Below are 19,976 nucleotides of genomic sequence, written 5' to 3'. Positions count from 1 at the left end.
GCACTGGGAAAGAAAATTTGCACAAAGGTTGGGGCTGTTTGGTTCCATGTAACTTTGCAATGTTGAGAGGAAATTTTATAAAGAAATCAGTGTTTGATTTGCTTTGCTGTCTTAATTAGATGATGGTTTATTAAATAAGTAATGAGTTATTTGAGAAAGATTCAGATAGTGCTACAATTTAATGTCATGATATCCCTATTATAAGATGCCCAATTTACTCAATGGGACTTGTATGCTCAGCCTTCAGCTCCTAGCAATGTTGATTGCTTGACTAAGAGTAGATTGATCGCCAAGCAAAACAATCATCCTTAATGGCCATGTAATTGGAGAAATTATTCAGTGAGGCAAGATGTAGAATACCGACCAGAAATCAATAAAAATGCACCACGTCACCAATACCGAGCCACGATTCCGAGCAAGGAGATGACGTGATGACACATTTTGATTTGTCTCCAAACGATGCATTTTGATTTGTCTCCAGATGCCAAATGCCATCGTTTTCGGCATCCGCATAAAATAATTAATACATGTAATTGGGACCTTCCTGTATATCCAGTCACTCCTGAGATAAACTTATACTTTGGAACACAATCAACCTTTAGAACAGCAACTTCATTATTCTCTTATAATTGCAAAATTTCTCAATGCATAAAGATAAAATGCCAGATCCTTTAAAGAGCTCAATCCTTAACAAATCAACTTATAGACAACCTTTGATTTCAATTTTCTTTATAGAAATCCTGCCATTTTGTCAGCACCAACAGAGATACAAGCAGACCATTACAATGTTCTTTCCATCACTTCCAAAACATAAGTGACCAAAAAATAATTTACTATCAATGAATATTTACATTTCATAGGGCTGAAAACAAAATACCAAAAAACGACATTACCATCAAAAAATGGACATACAAGTTAGCATTCTCAATAGAGCTCTGACCACTTTACCTTTTAATAGCTCATACCTAATAACCCATGGTTAGAATTAGAGTTCTATGACAAGCAACAAAATAACTCCATACAGAGACAAAAAATCTATGTGCTATAATATACTCTTGTGATGGTTTAAAGCATGCTTGTCATGATATAAAAATGAAGCTCAGTATCAGATGCAGAGACGTTTTCCTCTGAGTGATGGTGCAGTCTTCTTGCAAGGAGGTTCTTTTTCCAATGAATCCTCTACAATCGAATCGTCCTGTACAACAAGGCCGCGATTTCGAGTCAGCTTTCTGATTGGTGTTGAATGTGCATTGGCTTCAATATCCCCATGAAATGTAGAGGGCTGTGACAACTCATTTGGGGGGTTCCTATGGGGCATTAACTCTTCCCCTTCTCTCACAACATCCATCATCACCTGCAAAGCAACAAATGAATGCAATTGAAAATATTAAACTACAATTAGTTTCATTTAGCTCATTAAATTTTGGATTGAGGTTGAAAAAAGATATGAATATGCTTTGTGGTGCCGAATGTTGGCTTTTAAAAGAGAAGCATGATAATAAGTTAAGTGTTGCAAAGATGAGGATGATTAGGTGGATGAGTTACTTCACCGTTAGAGATAGGATATGAAATGAGCATATACGTGAAAAGGTTGGAGTAGCTCCAGTGGAAGATAAGATTAGAGAGAGTCGTCTTAGATGGTTTTATCACATTAAACGGAGGCCTTCTGATAACTGGTTAGGAAAGTTGAGGTATTAGATTTGAATTATGTTAAGAAAGGTAGAAGTAGACCTAAAAAGACTTGGTTATAAAATTTTATTAGAAATGATCTTTCTTTATTAGATTTAAATGAGAATTTGACTTTTAATAGGACAATGCAAAAAAGAAATCATGTAGCTAACCCCATGTAGCGGGACAAAAGATTGATATTGTTGTTGATGATGAAAAAGATATGAATATGAGCAAACATATGTTCTTGTTCAGTTCATCTTAGATGAGTTTTACAATTCTCAGTAAAGCTCGACTGCAGCCACTGACTGATTCATTTTTGTGTTTTTTTTTTATAAACAGAGCTTGAAAATGCACCCTCTATTCACTTGCTTTAAACAAAACCGAGATCAAGTAACTTGGGGAATGAATGAGCAATAACATATTGTTCATGAACAATCAAGCCTTTTTTAACCATCAAACTTATGAGATATGGTAACTACAACAGATGATATACTTACAATTTTGCACTGATAAAGCAAACTATTCAAATGCCCGAAAGTACCAAAAAAGTAATGGAAAATGTTTTTTAGTTCGAAAGGAAGTACATTATACTCATTTATTCATTCGGTTTTATTGGTAATATTTCAAAGAATTTTAAATTACTTATCCGACTAAGAGGTGCAAGTTTTTTATCCCAAGTTATTCAATAAATTTGTCCTGTTAATGTTTCCACTATAAATATAATCATGATGGCCTTTCTCTTAGATCATAATACATGCTTGAAAGAATGTAATTGTTATTTAATTGACAAGGAAATTGCATAATCAAGTGCAACTTACGGCTTTGTTCTATAACCAAATGGAACGTTGCATAAACAATTAAAGTTAACCTCTAGTGGGCAACTTTCAAGCATGAACTCGCAATTACAAGGAAACGTAAAAAAAATGTAGAAAAGATTTTGAATATATATATATATATATATACATATATTCAATGACCTTATTAACAGAATAAATATATTAGATATGGTCTATATTAAAAAGTTGTAGAGGTAGACCTAGAAAACTTGTTTATAAAGTGTTAAAAATGACCTTTCATTTAAATGAGAATTCGACTTTATTGTTACACAATGGAGGAAAAAAAATTTCATGTAAGGCGTAAGCAACCTATGCAATGGGATAAAGACTTATTATTGTTGTGCATACATATATACATATGCATAAAGAATTAGACCAAACAACCACACAAAAAAAAACCTATCTCCTAGTTGAAGATATGAACCTCAAGCTGCAGCCGCCTCCGATAACAAATGTTTAAGTACTTAAGTGGTGATTTGGGGCTCAGCGAAGACTTGACGGGCTATCCATCCTCCACTTTTAGCCACAAGCCCAAAGCAAAAACTGCAAAAGAATTAATGATCCCGATACTGATACGAAGAAGGTGATTATCAAGGGTACTTGGACTTCATTTGGGATGGCTTTCTTATTCCTTCTTAAAATAACTTTTTAGTAAAAAAATTAATTTTTTACTAGAAATCCACTTTAAGCAGCTGAAAAAAAGACTTCCTAAATGAAGCCTTAGGTTATTAATTTGAGTACACTCCGACCATTGAAGACGGCTAAGAAATGGAGTGGAGAGAAATCATGAAGAATGAAGGTGGTATGAAGATTGCATCCTCCATTTCTCGCGCATAACTAGAGAGTAGGGTAGGGCCAAAAAATTTGGCATATTCACCTCCAACGGTCATCCAGATGATGACACAAAGATCGGAGACTTATCGTCATAGTAAGAAAAAGATGTGGAGAACATAGGCCAGTTAGTGGAATAAAGAGAAACAGGAGGGTGGGCACATACACAATCAGTTTGAATTCACTAATCGACATCAGCCTCAAGCCTGTGAGGAAGCTTGGATTTACTTATCAAAGCAGGCAAAATGGAGGGTTGGACCTCCGACTTACAAATCAACATACAGCTCTAACATTTAATGAATATATGCATTCAAATCCGTAAAAGGAAACAATATATATAGCATGTGAAGAAAAAATAAGCAATACTTTGATGCTTTCTACTTAAGAAAATATTTATTTTGAATTATTGTATGAAGAAGGAAACTTTTATTGCTTATAGTTTGTTGTTATAAAATGGCATGTACAGTTATATGTTTATTGGCATTAATTATTGGGACCAAATAATGGTATGAATTTCTTTGCTTCCAGCAGAGATTGATTTCAAATTGTTGTTTTTATTGCTAACGGCAGAGAATGATAGCCGAATTTGCTTACACAGGAATGTTGTGATGCCAAGTGCTACTTTACTGCATATATATATATATATATATATATATATAGTTCAACTAAAATGGCAAAGTGAGAATAATGGACTACCTTCCAGTCCTTGTAATCAAATCTGAAAACAAAATGATGGTAAGAGACCGCTCCAGAAGCCACCGCTGATGCTGTAGGAGCATTTCTTGGAGCTGAAAGTAAATCACAAAGGCCGTTCATAAGCAAGAATATATAATAGAACCTAAGAAAAATAGTCTAATACTTACAAACAAGATGGGATCCAGAGTCATCGACTGTGATTTCAGCTCTCCCATCCTTAACCAGAAAGGACAAGGCAAAAATGTTCTCTACAGTTTGCGCAAAGGAAAACCTGTTGAGTAGCAAGCTTTCAAGACGAACCCTTCTTTTCTTTTTCAAAATGTCGAACATTGTTGACATATTACTATCAGTATCAGCTTTTGTTTCTTTCTCTTTGGAATCAATCTGCAGCAGACGAGAAAAGTTTCTTATCATTGCAAATATGTTTTAGAATCAGAAAAACTCCAAACCATGGTTTAAAATTGCGCAATATGAGGCTCGTCTTGAGGCCCGCCTTTGCGCAATTCCAGGAAAAAATGCCTCAATGCTTACGCCTCGAGTTTTTTTTTATGAGGCTTGCGCCTCAACTTGGTTGAGGCTCGCCTTGATGCCCGCCTCGCCTCACTGACATGAGGCTTACGGCTCATGCTATATATATTAAAACTTACATAAATCTTGAAGTAAATGCCCGACATTGGAGTCTATAGGAGAGGAGGAAGGGGAGAGAGCAGTTCATCATAATGATGATTCAAATGAAGAACCCCTTAGTGATGACAGTGCTTAATGACTTATGATCTTTTATTATATTCATTGCTATTTTTTATTTTAAATTTAATTATTATTAATGATAAAGTTTATCTAGAATTGGATAAATAGATTTTGTGTAATATATTATGTGTCTATTTTGTATTATTTTACTCACTTCATCTTATGCTTTTATATATATCACAATATAAAAAAATTTTATCATTTTATGTTTACGCAATCTTTTGGTTTTGAGGCTTACGCCTCAAAACGCCTTGAGGCTTATGCCTCGCCTCACGAATGAAAAACGCCTCAATACCTGAATACACAATTTAAACATTGCTCCAAACCATCCAAAAGAACAACCACCACCAAGTATTTCTGCCTAAGCTAATGTTTCAGTTTCATGCACATGTAAATAAAAATGTCAGATTAAAGCTAGAGATGCTTTCCAATTGTCACAAAAAGACCACAGAGCTTGGCCAAGGAAAAAAAATGCTATAAAAGTAATACAAACCTCTTCAGGGCGAGTGCTTTCAGTTGGCTTAGTCCGCTTTCTATGAACTGTAGGTTTCCGTTGCTTAATTTCACTACTCATAGGTCCAATCCTGATGTCAAGTTACAAGATTTGCAAATTAGAGACACCCAAGTTTAAACTCACTGAAGAATGTTCTGAGAAAATGCAGACTAGAAAGGTCAGTAAGACGTACATTGTACAGCATCCAGGAATTGGTGTGAAAATATGCGAGACAGAAAGGCCGATATTTGCCCAAGAAACCAGGTTTTGAGAATTATTAGCTTGTGCGCTATGTTCTTGATAGCCAAAGTTCTTTAGTATTGCAGTAACAAAAACTGACGGTGTCACTCCCTCACTGTTTTGAGATCTAACTGATATTGCCAACGTGCTTGCTATGTCCAATAAAGTCTCTGCATCTGCCACTTGTTCCCTAGGTTTTTTCACTGCAATGGAAAAAAAAAAAAAGATAAGTAATAAAGAGCAGAGTAACAACCAAGTGCAGTCAATTACATTGTAATCAACTAAAGCACTGCTCAAGAAATATTTAAGGTATCAGTATAATCATGAATTGACCATACGCTGCCAATGGGAACTAAATCCATTCTTAACCATCAAACCTGAATAATCATGTTTACTAAGGGCTCGTTTGATTAGACTTTTTTCCTCCTTTCTCCGTTTGGATATGCCATAATCAGTTACTTCGGAATGTTTGGAAATAAAACTTGTAATTACTTGTCAATAAACATCATTTTTTCGGCAGTTGCAATTTTTTTTCTCAGTCTGCTTATTCGTTCCCAAATCACCGTTTTAGATGCAAAATGTCCAAATTAACCCATCCCACGTTCGCACGTCCAATCACACGTTAGTGTCCTTTGTCTTCCTTCTTCAGCGGGTCGCAGAGGAAATACTTATGTTTCTATATCGCTCCATCCGAAGGACTCCCGAATCTCCTGTTCTTCCCACACTTTTAACCCCTCTCCATTTCTCCTGCCCGACCACGACAGCCTGCTACCGATCGGTTCAGGAAACAAAACTAGCCCCCCTCCGAGACTGTCGGCCTAACCTCCTAGCTGAAATCGATGTCCCTACCGTCCTTGATATTTGCTTCTTCGGCTCCTTTGTTGTTGTTCGACTTCGCTCTTGGACGACGTTACCTTCCTGTCAGACCAAAAGTTGAACGACGGTAGCTCACTCGCACTGAAGGTAACTTTCTTAGTTTCAAGCGCTTCTTCGGCCAAACCTTGTAAATTTGCGGCACTACAAGATTGAGTAAATCCAGGATACAAGAACAAGGAAATGGAGTATTTATTCCACTGTGAGACTTACGGGCACAAATCCCGTTCGGCAGGATTTTGCATAAATCCTGCTCAAATCCTCTGCATAGATCATGTTGCCAAACATCCCCCGCAACTCCTTTCACATCATTCATACAAACCAATAACAAAAGATATTGCTCCATACAAACTAATTACTAGGAAAACAAATATTATATACTTCCCAAGCACTATCAACCAACGATGTAACATAAACAACAAAGTGAAGTCTCTGAACTCCAATCTCATGAGCACAAAACATGTTAAATAAACTAGAGCCTAAATGATGTAGACAAAGGGGGGTGTCAACTCATGTCCAAAATAAATCAATTTTGGCTTCCCTCGAGTTTACAAGCTCAATCAAAATTGAGCTGAAATTTTAGCTCATTTATGAACTGGTCTTTAGTTCACTTATTGAATTAAGGGTTAGCTCATTATTAGCTAACATTTTAGTTCATATTTATCTTTTTATTAAATGTTATTTCTATATTTTTTATTGTTTTTATGATGTCTCATGGGTTCCAAAAAGGGTTTTTGGAATAAAAAAAAAGTTGTTTCGTTTTCCCATGCCGTGGCTCCTTGGCTTCCACCATGGGCTACTATTTTCCGTGCCTTTGCCCCTTGGATTTTCGGCCGGCTGCTGGTTTTCCGAGCCTAGGAGTTTTCCCGTGACTTTGGCGCCTTGGTTCCGTGCGGCCTCCTTGGCTCCCGTGGTTGCTCCTTCAGTTCCCGGGCTTGGGCTGTTTTTCTGTAAAAAGCAATGGGGTTTTATGGTTTGTGATGTTTGGAATTCCAATGATAATTCAATATTTGTGTCTTTTGGTATTCCCCTTTCATACCTATAAATATGAGGGGCTTGTAATGTTTAAAAAAAGTAGTGAATGAAATGTTATTTTTGGAAAAGCTATAACCTGCGGGTTTGCTTGGAAAAGCTTGCGAGCTTTGTCCGTCTTCTTTCTCATCCCCTCCGGAAATCTTGCGAGCTCTTTCCAACCTTTCTTCTCGGCTTCTAATCTCTTTCGTCTCTTCTCAAGTGTCACTCCACCTGTATCCCTCTTCTAATTGTGAAGCAATTTTAGGGTGTCATTTTGTTTTCTAGTCATTTAAATTTTAAAGAGTTGTAAGTCTTTTATTTCTAAGTTTATTTTAGGTTTGAAATGTAAGAGTTTGTTCTAATATCTCTAAGTGATTCCCTTCTATCTTGGTGCTTTGTATCCTCTTCTTATGTGGGTTCAAGAGATATAGGCTCCCCTATATTTTTTGCCCGCATCATTTGGTATCAAAGCAAGTTAGGAAGTCTTAGATTTTGGATTTGATTGTTAAGTTTCTTTTTGTCAAGTCAAGTCAAGTGTGAGTCTTGTAAGTCTTGTCGTGAGTCTTATTGTGAGTCTAAGTTTAGGTTGAGTCTTTTGAGTCTTTCTTTGAGTCTTGTTTCATTCGTAAAAAAAATGAAAAAAGACAAAAAAGACAAAAGAAAGCAAACCTGAAGAAATTGAAGATCCTATGGATAGGTGGATTCCATCAAAATCAACAAATCCTCTGGAGTATGAACTATACAAACTTCAATCATGGATGCACATACGTATAGAAAGGTACTTCAAGAAAAAGCAGCGTTTACAAGATTGATTTCTGAAAGAACGAGATGAGATCATGCAGAAGTATGAAGATTTGATCAATGAATAGGATGCACAGTATTCACCTCCTCGAAAGAACCCAAAACTAACTCATCGGGAGATGAGTTCTCAAGAAGGGAAGTCTGATATAGACAAATGGGGGGTCAACTCATGTCCAAAATAAATCAATTTTGGCTTCTCTCAAGTTTAGAAGCTCAATCAAAATTGAGCTGAAATTTTAGCTCATTTATGAGCTGGTCTTTAGTTCACTTATTGAAATAAGGGTTAGCTCATTATTAGCTAACATTTTAATTCATATTTATCTTTTTATTACATGTTATTTCTATAGTTTTTTATTGTTTTTATGATATCTCTTGGGTTCCAAAAAGGGCTTTTGGAATCCAAAAAAAAAAAAGTTGTTTCGTTTTCCCATGTCGTGGCTCCTTGGCTTCCACCGTGGGCTGCTGTTTTCCGTGCCTTTGCCCCTTGAATTTCTGGCCGACCATTGGTTTTCCGAGCCTGGGAGTTTTCCCGTGTCTTTGGCGCCTTGGTTCCGTGCGGCCTCCTTGGCTCCCGTGGTTGCTCCTCCGTAAAAAGCAATAGGGTTTTATGGTTTGTGATGTTTGGAATTCCAATGAGAATTCAATGTTTGTGTCTTTTGGTATTCTCCTTTCATACCTATAAATATGAGGGGCTTGTAATGTTTAAAAAAAGTAGTAAATGAAATGTTATTTTTGGAAAAGCTATAACCTACGGGTTTGCTTGGAAAAGCTTGCGAGCTTTGTCCGTCTTCTTTCTCATCCCCTCCGGAAATCTTGCGAGCTCTTTCCAACCTTTCTTCTCGGCTTCTAATCTCTTTCGTCTCTCCGCAAGTGCCACTCCACCTGTATCCCTCTTCTAATAGTGAAGCAATTTTAGGGTGTCATTTTGTTTGCTAGTCGTTTAAATTTTAAAGAGTTGTAAGTCTTTTATTTCTAAGTTTATTTTAGGTTTGAAATGTAAGAGTTTGTTCTAATATCTCTAAGTGATTCCCTTCTATCTTGGTGCTTCGTTTCCTCTTCTTTGTGGGTTCAAGAGATATAGGCTCCCCTATATTTTTTGCCCGCATCACTGAAGGACTCGTATATACATTATCCATCATAAATACTCTTGATTCTTTAGAAATGAGTTTCCTAATAACTTCAAGAGCTTTGACATTATTGATTAAAAGAGTATAAAAACAACCAAACATACAAATTGAACGCATGCACTATACAAACAATGAAAAGAATGTTCTTTGCCAATGCCAGCATAGATGAGAAAAGTCCAATAGAATAGAAAATAATATACCATTTTCATGCAAGGCTTCAACCTCATTAATAATAGATTTGAACTTCTTAGAATCTTGGCTAGTGATATCATCCCTCTCATCTACAAAAAGCCCATAATACAAAACACGGAATAAGGGTAAAGAGGACATTAAAAGAACTTAAACAAGCCAAAAACAAAATTTTGAAGGAAATCATACTGCTAATGAGATTCTTAACAGCAAGGTACCGTGACCGCAGAACTCTTCTCTCCAATGCTCCCTGCCTGCTCACACCTGCGGTGTTACCCTGCATGATGACAACTTTCTCAACCTCAGCACTATCTGTGCTGCTCAGCTCCCTCTTAACTGGCCGAACCATTGCAAATTGCACAGAATCATGCAATGTTGTCAATACTAAAAGTGAAGCCAAGCCAAATTTTCCTGACTTCAAGCCTGAAGCACCAAAAAAGCACAAGCTTAAGTTAACTTAAGAACAGGTCTAGCAACCACTAAATACCATAAGCCTTTGAAGAGAGAAATCAATACAAGTAAATTAAATGGCGACATAAAAATATCAAAATACATATGTAACGTTAAACAAATATTAATCATAAAGAGTAACACATATGTTTCTATACAAACGGTAAGCATAAATATTAAAATTCAAATGACGTGTCCTGGGTCCCTTCAAGAAGACTTCATTCAAATATTGAAATAAATACTCATTTTGAAAACCGTACATGCTTAAAAAATCTCAAGAAAATTAGTGAAGTACAACCAAGGTAAAGACCATTTGTCTAGTATTTGATAGGCTTCTATAAATAACTTATCATCATTATCATAAGCCTTTTCTCAACTATTTGGGATCGACTTTATGAATCCACATTTTGCATTCACTTTTATTGAGCATTGTCTATAGTTAAAATCTATTCAATGTATACCATTTAGCACAACTTCCATTGATGTAACTTTAGGTCTACCGTATTTCCTTCGTAAAACTTTGACAGTAAATTATCAATATGCATAATAGGCATGTGTTTTACCCTTACATTATACATGCACGAACCATCTAAATCCATTTTTAATTACCTTATGTTCACCAGTTATTACTCCAATCTTCTCTGTAATATAATCATTCTTTAATTTATCTTTCATAATTTTGTCACACATCCATCTTTAATACTCTTATTTTAAGACTATCAATTTAAATATTGATCACCGTTTTTAATGTCCAACATTCAGATCAATACAACATCATTAGCATAATAGCAATCTTAGCTGAATTTATCTTTAAGTTTCCATGATATCCTCTTGCCAAACAAAACTCATGTGACACTTCTCAATTTTAAACATTAAAACTTTACTCTAAGATGTATATCATCATCTATATCCCTAGTATTCACCTAAGTATCATCTTATCTTTTAATAATATTGAATGATATGTGTTAGTATCACATCCACTAAAATTTTACATATCTAATACTTAGCCTTTGTGTTACTCATTCTAAGTTCATTACCTTCGAGCATTACATCCACTATTCTAATTCTTCACTTGATTATGGAAGTCTTACCGATTATAATTATACCATCTTCAAATATTATAGTCATAAATCAAGGCATCTCGCTTCGAATATATTTTATAAAAGTATTCATAACCAATATAAAAAATATGAAACTTTATGATTCTTAATGTAAATCTACTGAAATTAAAAACTCTTAGATTATTCCACAGAAAATTCTAATACAAACCCACTATAAATAACAAAATATACAACAGAAAATTTTATTGTATTTCAGACTCTAGAATCCTTGAAACAATAATAAATCAAAAACTTGATTCCAAAATATGACAAAATAAACAAATAATCAAAGAAAAAGCTAACTGCTAGATATTCATTAAATATGAAAATACTACAAAGAATGAAGCTAATGAGCTGAAATATAAAACCTAAGATCTAAATATAAACCAATTTGACCTTCATATTCCAATATATGTGTTGCATTGTTTTAACATCGAATTCCAAAACATACAACAAAAACAACATCAAGCCTTTGTCCCACTATGTGGGGTCGGCTACATAAATTCTTTTTCGCCATTGAGTCCGGTTAAAAGTCAAATTCTCATTTAAATATAATAAAGAAAGATCATTTCTAATATTTTCTAACCAAGTCTTTTTAGGTCTACCTCTACCTTTCTTAACAAAGTCAAATCTAATACCTCAACATTCCTAACCAGGTCATCGGAAGGCCTCCGTTTAATGTGACCAAACCATCTAAGGCGACTCTCTCTAATCTTATCTTCTACTAGAGCTACTCCAACATTTTCACATATATGCTCATTTCGTATCCTATCTCTAAGGGCCACTCATCCACCTAAGCATCCTCATCCACCTAAGCATCCTCATCTCTGCAACACTTAGTATTATGCTTCTCTTTTAATGGCCAACATTCGGCACCATAAAGCATTGTAGGTCTCACCACCATCTTATAGAATTTTCTCTTAAGTTTGAGGGGGACTTTTCTATCGCACAATAAGCCTGATGCATTCCTCCACTTCAACCATCCAACTTGAATTCTACTAATAATATCCCCATCAATTTCAACATCCCTTTGAACAATACATCCAAGATATCTAAAATGTGTACTCTTATTAATGACTTGATCGCCCAAAGTCACAATCCCCTCACTATGTCTATTGCTACTAAAATTACACTCCATATATTCAATTTTAGATCTTCTCAAGAGAAAACCTTTAGACTCTAAAGTTAACCTCCATAATTCAAGTTTACCTTCAACTCCCTCTCTAGTCTTATCAACAAGAAGAATATCATCAGCAAAAAAACATAAAACAATGTCTAGTGAGAACATGCATGACTTAATCAAAAAGATATGGACTTAAGTCTGATCCTTGATGTAATCTAACCGAAATAGGAAAATACTTGGTCAAACCACCTTGTGTTTGAACACAAGTAATAGCTCCTATATAAATATCTTTAATGATTTGAATATAAGCATTATTAACTCCTTTCTTTTCAAGAACTCTCCATAACACTTCTCTTGGAACTTTATCATATGTTTTCTCTAAATCAATAAATATCATATGTAGATCCTCCTTATTCTCTCTATATTTCTCCATCAAACCTCTCAATAAATGTATGGCTTCCATAGTAGAGCTACTCGACATGAGTCCAATTTGATTTTGAGAAATATTTGTATCACGCCGCAACCTACGCTCCATTCGCTCCTATAGTATTAAAGTATGACACATTAACTTAATTCCTCTACAATTCGCACAATCTTGTGCATCACCTTTATTCTTAAAAATAGGAATTAACACACTCATTCTTCACTGATCTTGCATCTTTTTTGTCTTCAAAACAATATTAATAAGTTTAGTAAGACAAGAAATTCCTTCATCTCCTAAGCATTTCCACATCTCTATTGGAATATCATCAGGTTCAACAGCTTTTTCAAAACATATAAAGAGAAAATGAACTAAATGTTCTACAGCGTTGGCTTCCAAATCAAAAGAACACATGAAGCGGCTCGATGCATATAGCACTGTTAGCAAGCAACAAAACCAGCAAAGTGCATTCAAACAAGCAATAAAATAGCAGACAAATCCGACTATAGACCACATGACAGCAATTGAGAAAAATACCACTCTTTTCTCCAGAAATCAACTTAGGTGAGAAAACAATAAAACAAATCAGGGGATGAAAAACCACCACATAGTGCTCTCTCGCATGTTCCAAATAATATCATCCATGCATCTCATTCTCCAAACTGAGCAAAATTACGAAACTAAGAGCAGATCAAAGGAAAGATATATCCAAAAATATCACGGCAAATAAGAGGCTGATGTAGAAGAATAAAGGCAGAAAAATCACTAATGGAGAAAAAGGAAAAAAGAGCTAAAATATTAGAAAAAAACAAATATGTTCAACATAGAAAATAGACAGAGTGGGATATCTAGAACACGCCTAGCTTACCGATCTCAAGCAATTGCCACCAAAAGAGCAGTATACAATGGAAAGGGGGGCAAGACGGTTGAGGGGTTAGAGTTTCAAAGGGGCGTGGACGTGAGGGAGCCAAGGATCTGGCATTATACCCTTTTGTACTGAACAATGCTAAAACATGATCTGCTAGTGGAAACAAAGTGAGTGTAAACCCCAGAATTGGAAGAAGCTATCGGGCCACTCGGAAAATGCCATCAGCCTTGATAAGTAGCAATAAAATCAAATTTACTTAGATGATTGTCCTGTAATCCAAAAAGAAGCAATGAAATCAAGCTTTTTGGAGTGCGAAACATCAACAAAATAATTTTTCCTTGAGGACCCTAAAACTCATTGGGTCTCCGCACTGCACTCATTAATATGGCTGCATCAGAAGTAGAACCCTCCCACCAAACTAAAACATAAAAAAATTCGTAGGTTGATGTCAGCTGCTGCAATGATATTTTGCAATCAAAATCTTAAATTTTCACTTAACTTTGGACATTCAAAATTTCAGTGTCTGGTATAATTATCCAAACTATGAATTTAGTTAACTGATAACTTTACAGAACTGGCAGAAAATATTGAGAGACTATTGAAGATCTAAACATAGAGTTTTAGTACGTATAGAGATTATAGGTTTACATTCAAGGATAGCTTCAGTATTTTTTCCTTTAATGAAAATTATAAGAAAGCTAATTCAAAATCCATCTATAGATCTCAGTGGTTAAAAAGAAAACTAACAGATAAGGCGTCAAATATTCAAAATCTACCAACAGATCAGTGATGGACTGACCGAGTCATTCACAGGCGTCGCTATCATTTATGTTCTATGAGATGCCGCCTTGGACTAATTCTAGCTATGGAAAGATTTAGTCAGAGTACTCCTTATATCGATTATGAGGATAAGCCTACAGGACAGGTGTGGATGGTATGAGGCATCTCCAACACCACAAATCCAAATGTTTATATCATGGATCAAAACATATATATTAAAGGGTTCTGTGAAAGAGGAAAACAAAGAGCAGCTCATAAGATAGAGGCGTCTTAAAAATTAAGGGTTTAACATTTTACAAATGGACTAAAAAGAAAGTTGTGATTATATGGGATGAAGTGAAGAAAGCTTCAACAGAGAGAGAAACAGGAATCCAAACAAATGTGCTAAAATACTACCCCCATCATAGCCAAAATCTGAATAGCAACTAATTTCATAGTTGTCTAGACTACTTTAACTTGAGTAGCAAACATTATTTTAAAAACTATATTTTCGTTTAATAACATCTAATTAAATAAAACTTATTGGGGCCACAAAAACTCCTATATGATAATATAGTTGTTTTGTCATATACCACATATTCCAAGGTGTTTAAATTAACTCGAAAATTGAGTAAACTACAAATTATAGCTTCAAAATTTATTTAGGGGCCATGAGATACAAATATACAGTTAAATTGATTGTCTTTTTAAAATGACTTTGACGATGCCAAAATTGCCTATATAAAAACATATATGGGGTCTGCAATAATCAAATTGGATTGTGAATTTGTTCAGACTCCCTTCTCCTTCATCACACAGAAGAGGTTCAAATATATGGACGAGATGGCATCATCACCATCCTGATGGGCCAACACACAATGTCATTTTAACTATTATCTTTTTGTTTAATAACATCCAACAAAATAAACCTTATTGGGCCATAAAAATTCACAATTTCACATATTATCAAATAGTATTTTGTCACAAAGCGCGCATTTAGGGCATTTGAAACAACTCAAAAAGGTTGAGTCAACCACAAATTATGGTTTCAAATTTTATCTAGGGAGTCAAACGATAAAAATCTACAATTGAAATAATTGTCTAATTGAGATTATTCCAATGATACAAAATTGTCCCAAAAAAAATGTTTGGAGCCAAATATAATCGAGAATGACAAATTGGTTAAAACCTCATTTATTTTCCTCCTTTGTAGCATACAAGAGGTTAGCACTTATGAATAGCACCATCACCACTATGATGTTCAGTCAATAGATCCCAGGACTGACCCTCAATAAGCTCTTGCTACGAGCAATCATTCCACAATGTCAAATCACAAAGAGGTGCTCCAGGTAGATCTAAACTTCTCATAATTCCAATGACTTCTAAATGTCTCTAATTTGTGGGTCAATTGTCGTGTTGGATTATTCTCGATAGAACAAACATATAAGCATATCATTATCAATTTACAACAACCCCAAATTAGATCAACACATCATTCAAGAATTATTGCAGCTTCTACAAAACTTTGATTTGTAAATCTTCAATGTTATTGCGTAGATCTCATAGAATAGCTCTCAAAGACTTAGGGCTATTTGGGAAAGCTTCCTGACTGCTTTGCTTTTCAGACAACAACCACAATTTCGTTTGGCTACTGCTTTATTGCTACTTTCTCACTGTTTTTAAGAATTTTTTGTGGTGAAAATCTATTTTTTTGCAATCATAGTAGTGAAGTTGATTTATCCACGGTAAATTCACAACCAACTTTATAAAACGCTATAACAGTCCCAAAGAAACCCTAATGGTATATCATCAAAATCATGGTATATCATTAGCATTCTTCACTGGCTACAATTTGAAGACTTAAAGTTCCTCAAAATGTACAAGATAAGCCAACCATCAGAATTTGAATGCCAACTCTATTAGACTTATGGCGTTAAGTGCTTCTATGTGGTACATTCTATTAATTGGTCGGGGAATTCACAAATAACCACCGCGATCACACCACCACCAAACCAACATCATCAAACAAGTCAGCTATGTTGCACCGATACGGATACGGCGACACGGATATGACATGATACAGATACGGGATACGTCAATTCTTAAAAATACAGGATACGGGTATGGCGCGGACACGGAAATATAATTTAAAATCATACATAAAAATTAAGAAATCAATCAAAGCATAATATTTGAACAAAAAAAATAACAACAACATCATTTATAGCCTTGTAGCTTATAATATCAAAATATAAGTAAACATTAAATGTCTAGTACAACAACAAAAGCATAAACATAAATTATCTAGCACATGGAGTTTCAACTATTCAATAGAATGAATGATATAATTATCTTCTTCATTGGTTTTTCTTTGAACTTCTATATCATCTTTAATAAATATCATAGGTTCTAATTCAAGCTCATCAAGTGAAAGATTAGTAATTTTTAATATTTTCATATCATCAAGAGACTCAAATCCATCTCAGAAATGAGAGAATCTTGCTCGCAACCGCGGAAGTAAATACAAAACGTCTTTTTTCTTCGGATTTCTTTTTATTTTTCAACGGACACGCGTATCGGATACGTGTGTCCTTTTGAAATTAAATAGTAATTTAATTGGATACGGCTTTGGCGTATCCGACACGTATCGGTGGAGTATCGGAGGCGTATCCGTGAATTGGTGTATCGGATATAGCACGCCTTCATAAAATAGGTGTATCAGTGCAACATAGCAAGTCAGTCAAGTCAGCCAACAGGCAAGATCAATTAGTCTAGTTCTAAGAAAGGGAGTGCACTATGTAACAAATTGAATGTTGATAAAATAGAGAATATTTCAATATAACTTTGAATAAATACAAGAATACCCCCTCTAAAAATATATAAAAAAACAATGGTTATCTTAATTTTTAATAGGTAAAATTTTGAATTGACAAAAAAAAAAGATTCGACCATACAGGTGTTTCATAATCCTCCTTGCATAATAAATTGCTTAAAATCAATTGTCGGTCACATGCCATCCATTAGTTTCCTATCATTTGTTGTTGTCTATTGTCACGTGCATCTATCATTAACTCACCGTCCATTAGTAGTACATATGTTACCAATGTTTATCTTCACCCAAAGTCTAGTGTTGAGTGCCCGACATCATCTGGTATAAGTCATCCATTGCTTACTTGCCATCCATTAGTCACTCATTGTTGACCAATGTCTACCATCACTTGAAGTCTTACCATCTTTAGACTTCTTTCAATGCTTACTTTCACTCATTACCCGCTTTTCATTAGTTACTCTTGTTTGTCAAATATTATCCTTCAATCAATTGATAATTTAAGTCACCTAACATTCGCTCTCAACAAATGTTCGTAGGCATTTATCATCCAATGCAATCTGATAACCACAATAACTTAACACCCCATCATTTGATGCCCCTATGTAACAAGACTATCAGTAACTCCCAATGTTTATCGTTGCTCAACATCCCTCATTAGTTGATTTTCATTGCATGTCACTATGACTATTCCCCTTTATCTCAAAGCAAGGAAGTCATAAATGCCAATGGTTGCACATTGCCCACCCTTATTACAATCTAACTCCAAGTATCATGACAATTGTAATCACACACTGACTGAAAGTCACAAGCTGATGCAGGTCACCTACTAACTAGTTGCATTTTGTTTAAGTGGCCCAACAACTCCATGTCATGTGCCAACTCTAATTTATAGCATAATCCAAGTCACTCGTAACCTCTAATGGTCCATCAACATGAATTGCCGACAAGTTCCAAAATGTTCTTCGACCTGAATCATCTATGCACCATAGCCTCTCACCGGCCCTAGTCAACTACCAACTTTAGGTTGCATACCCATGATATTTATTCATCAATTGAGTTGCACAATGACTACAAATCAAATACCAACCATAAGTCGCTGGTTGACTCCATGTTGTAACCTAATAACCTAGCTCTACCTCATAGAGAGGGCCAACCTAACTTCTATATATAGAATATTAACATAGTCAACCCCCTTCTTATCAAATTATGTGGAACTCACCAATCTTGATGAAATCCTTAATCTTTTACGCACCAGTATCTAATTAAGTATCAAAAGCATAGCATATAGGTTGATGAACAACCACTATCCACTAAGGCTTCAAAATTCACAGTACTAATTGAAGCAACAGACCAAGTGCAGTGCCATCACTAGTAGTTGATATGCAAACCCATGAAATCCCTCTTAAAATTGGTTGACTTCAAAAGTACAAAATCTGTAAATTAAGTTCATACATCAAACTCTCACTCTAATCAAACTCACCATATAAGGCATCATCAACTAGAACCTCCTCTTATGAAATGCAAGACATGCTTTCACATGCCCCTAATTGATACTTACAAAATCTCATCTATAAACTGATTAAGGAAATAGAATCCCTATTTCAAATTATGTAGATATATAATATCATCTCTAGCCATGGAAGTAGATGCATGGATATGTTTTTAACACCTTAACATGCTAAGATCATTAGTTTAAGAAAGGCTAGGATTTAAGATTTCATCCTCCAAGCATAATCCCCGAACGAATAAACATCAATGATTAAACCAACACCTTATAGGAAAACTAGGGTTTGAGGGTTCATCTCAACACAGTAGAATATAAAGGAAGACACGGTTACAACCCTTTCTTCATTTCACAAACAAACCCTAACCATATACCTCCTTACAATCTTCATAGAAAATAAAGGTAAAAAACTATGTTAAGATTCACCTTTGCCAAAGCAAGATTACAAAATGAGGACGAAGAAGCCCTCGCAGCTCTTGATCTCTTCTCACCGATTCTTCCAGTCGCCGACCCTCCCTCTTCGAATTGCACAGTTCCCAGCTCTCACCAGTCTCGCGATCACTACCTATTTCGCCGTAACTGTCCTTCTCTCTCGCTCGCTCGCTAGATGTCGCACGCGCCTTGCTTAAAGTTTGAGTTGTGGAAAGCCCTAAGGCGCTGTTTGGCAAGAGGGTTTACGCTACTCGGCATAAATCTCAAGGCAGAATAAATCCGCCGTTACCACCTTTTTGCGGTAAATCACGGATTTATTAAATCAGGTTGTTCGGCGGATTAACGTGATTTGGCTGAAGAAGCGCGCCAAAGGGAGGAAATGGTTACCTTCGCAACGACGAGCGAGCTCCCTCCCATCGCCGTCGTTACTTCGAACCCAACAGAAGAACAGCGAGCTGTCCTGACTTCCGATCCGGAACGTCGTCGAAGGAGGAGGAGGAGAGACGGAGAAGGCGAAGAGACTTTTAGCGAGCCGTTCCAAACTCCCACCTCTCACGCGAAGCAGGCGTGGTCGAACAGTTACGCACAATTTGCAGAAGAGGAAAAGCAAACCCTAGGCCTACGGCTATAGAAAAACGGAGCAAAATATTTTTGAAATAGGTCTCTTGTGGTAGGCAGGCATTGCCAGAAGATTAGAAGAGTATATATATATCATAGGAACTAATTAATTAATTGAATTTAAATAAAGATTACATAATATTTAATAGCATAAATAATAATTAAATAATTAATGAGTATTAAAATATTTATGTGATTAATGATATAATTAATAGTATATTTAATAATTAAAATTAATCAATAACATTTAAATATTTCATTAATAGGAGTATTAGTTAAATAATTATTTATTTAAAAAATAATTAACTAGTTAATTAAATAATTATGAATATAATTAGAGTCAAATATTTATT

The 19,976-nt window shown here is 35.3% G+C and overlaps 1 protein-coding gene across 2 annotated transcripts; it reads right to left on the bottom strand.

The window, feature by feature from the left end:
* Positions 1-780: 780 nt before the first annotated feature.
* Positions 781-19,677, bottom strand: LOC110116584 (non-structural maintenance of chromosomes element 4 homolog A). Of its 2 annotated transcripts, XM_020850229.2 has the most exons (9): positions 19,393-19,677; positions 19,000-19,230; positions 9,708-9,941; positions 9,530-9,610; positions 5,468-5,717; positions 5,275-5,365; positions 4,202-4,418; positions 4,035-4,126; positions 781-1,354 (listed from the first exon to the last, which is right to left on the bottom strand). In XM_020850229.2, the coding sequence occupies exons 3-9, from the start codon at positions 9,865-9,867 to the stop codon at positions 1,106-1,108; spliced, it is 1,140 nt and encodes a 379-aa protein (XP_020705888.1). In that variant the 5' UTR covers positions 9,868-9,941; positions 19,000-19,230; positions 19,393-19,677; the 3' UTR covers positions 781-1,105. The 2 variants fall into 2 exon arrangements, with proteins under 2 accessions (XP_020705888.1, XP_020705887.1); XM_020850228.2 differs by lacking the exon at positions 19,000-19,230.
* Positions 19,678-19,976: the final 299 nt, after the last annotated feature.

Source organism: Dendrobium catenatum, unplaced genomic scaffold (genome assembly GCF_001605985.2).
Source record: "Dendrobium catenatum unplaced genomic scaffold, ASM160598v2 original_scaffold_76227, whole genome shotgun sequence".
Lineage (NCBI taxonomy): Eukaryota > Viridiplantae > Streptophyta > Magnoliopsida > Asparagales > Orchidaceae > Dendrobium > Dendrobium catenatum.
Note: the sequence above shows the minus strand (reverse complement) of the source record. Positions and strands in the feature narration are given on the sequence as shown.

What these genes read in the sequence shown, in the direction of transcription:
- LOC110116584 (XM_020850229.2), bottom strand. Translation starts at nt 9,867, where the DNA reads ATGGTTCGGCCAGTTAAGAGGGAGCTGAGCAGCACAGATAGTGCTGAG. An exon ending in TGTTAAGAATCTCATTAGCA is followed by an intron (nt 9,611 to 9,707) that starts GTATGATTTCCT and finishes GGCTTTTTGTAG; the next exon opens with ATGAGAGGGATGATATCACT. An exon ending in AAAGCACTCGCCCTGAAGAG is followed by an intron (nt 4,419 to 5,274) that starts GTTTGTATTACT and finishes CGTCTGCTGCAG; the next exon opens with ATTGATTCCAAAGAGAAAGA.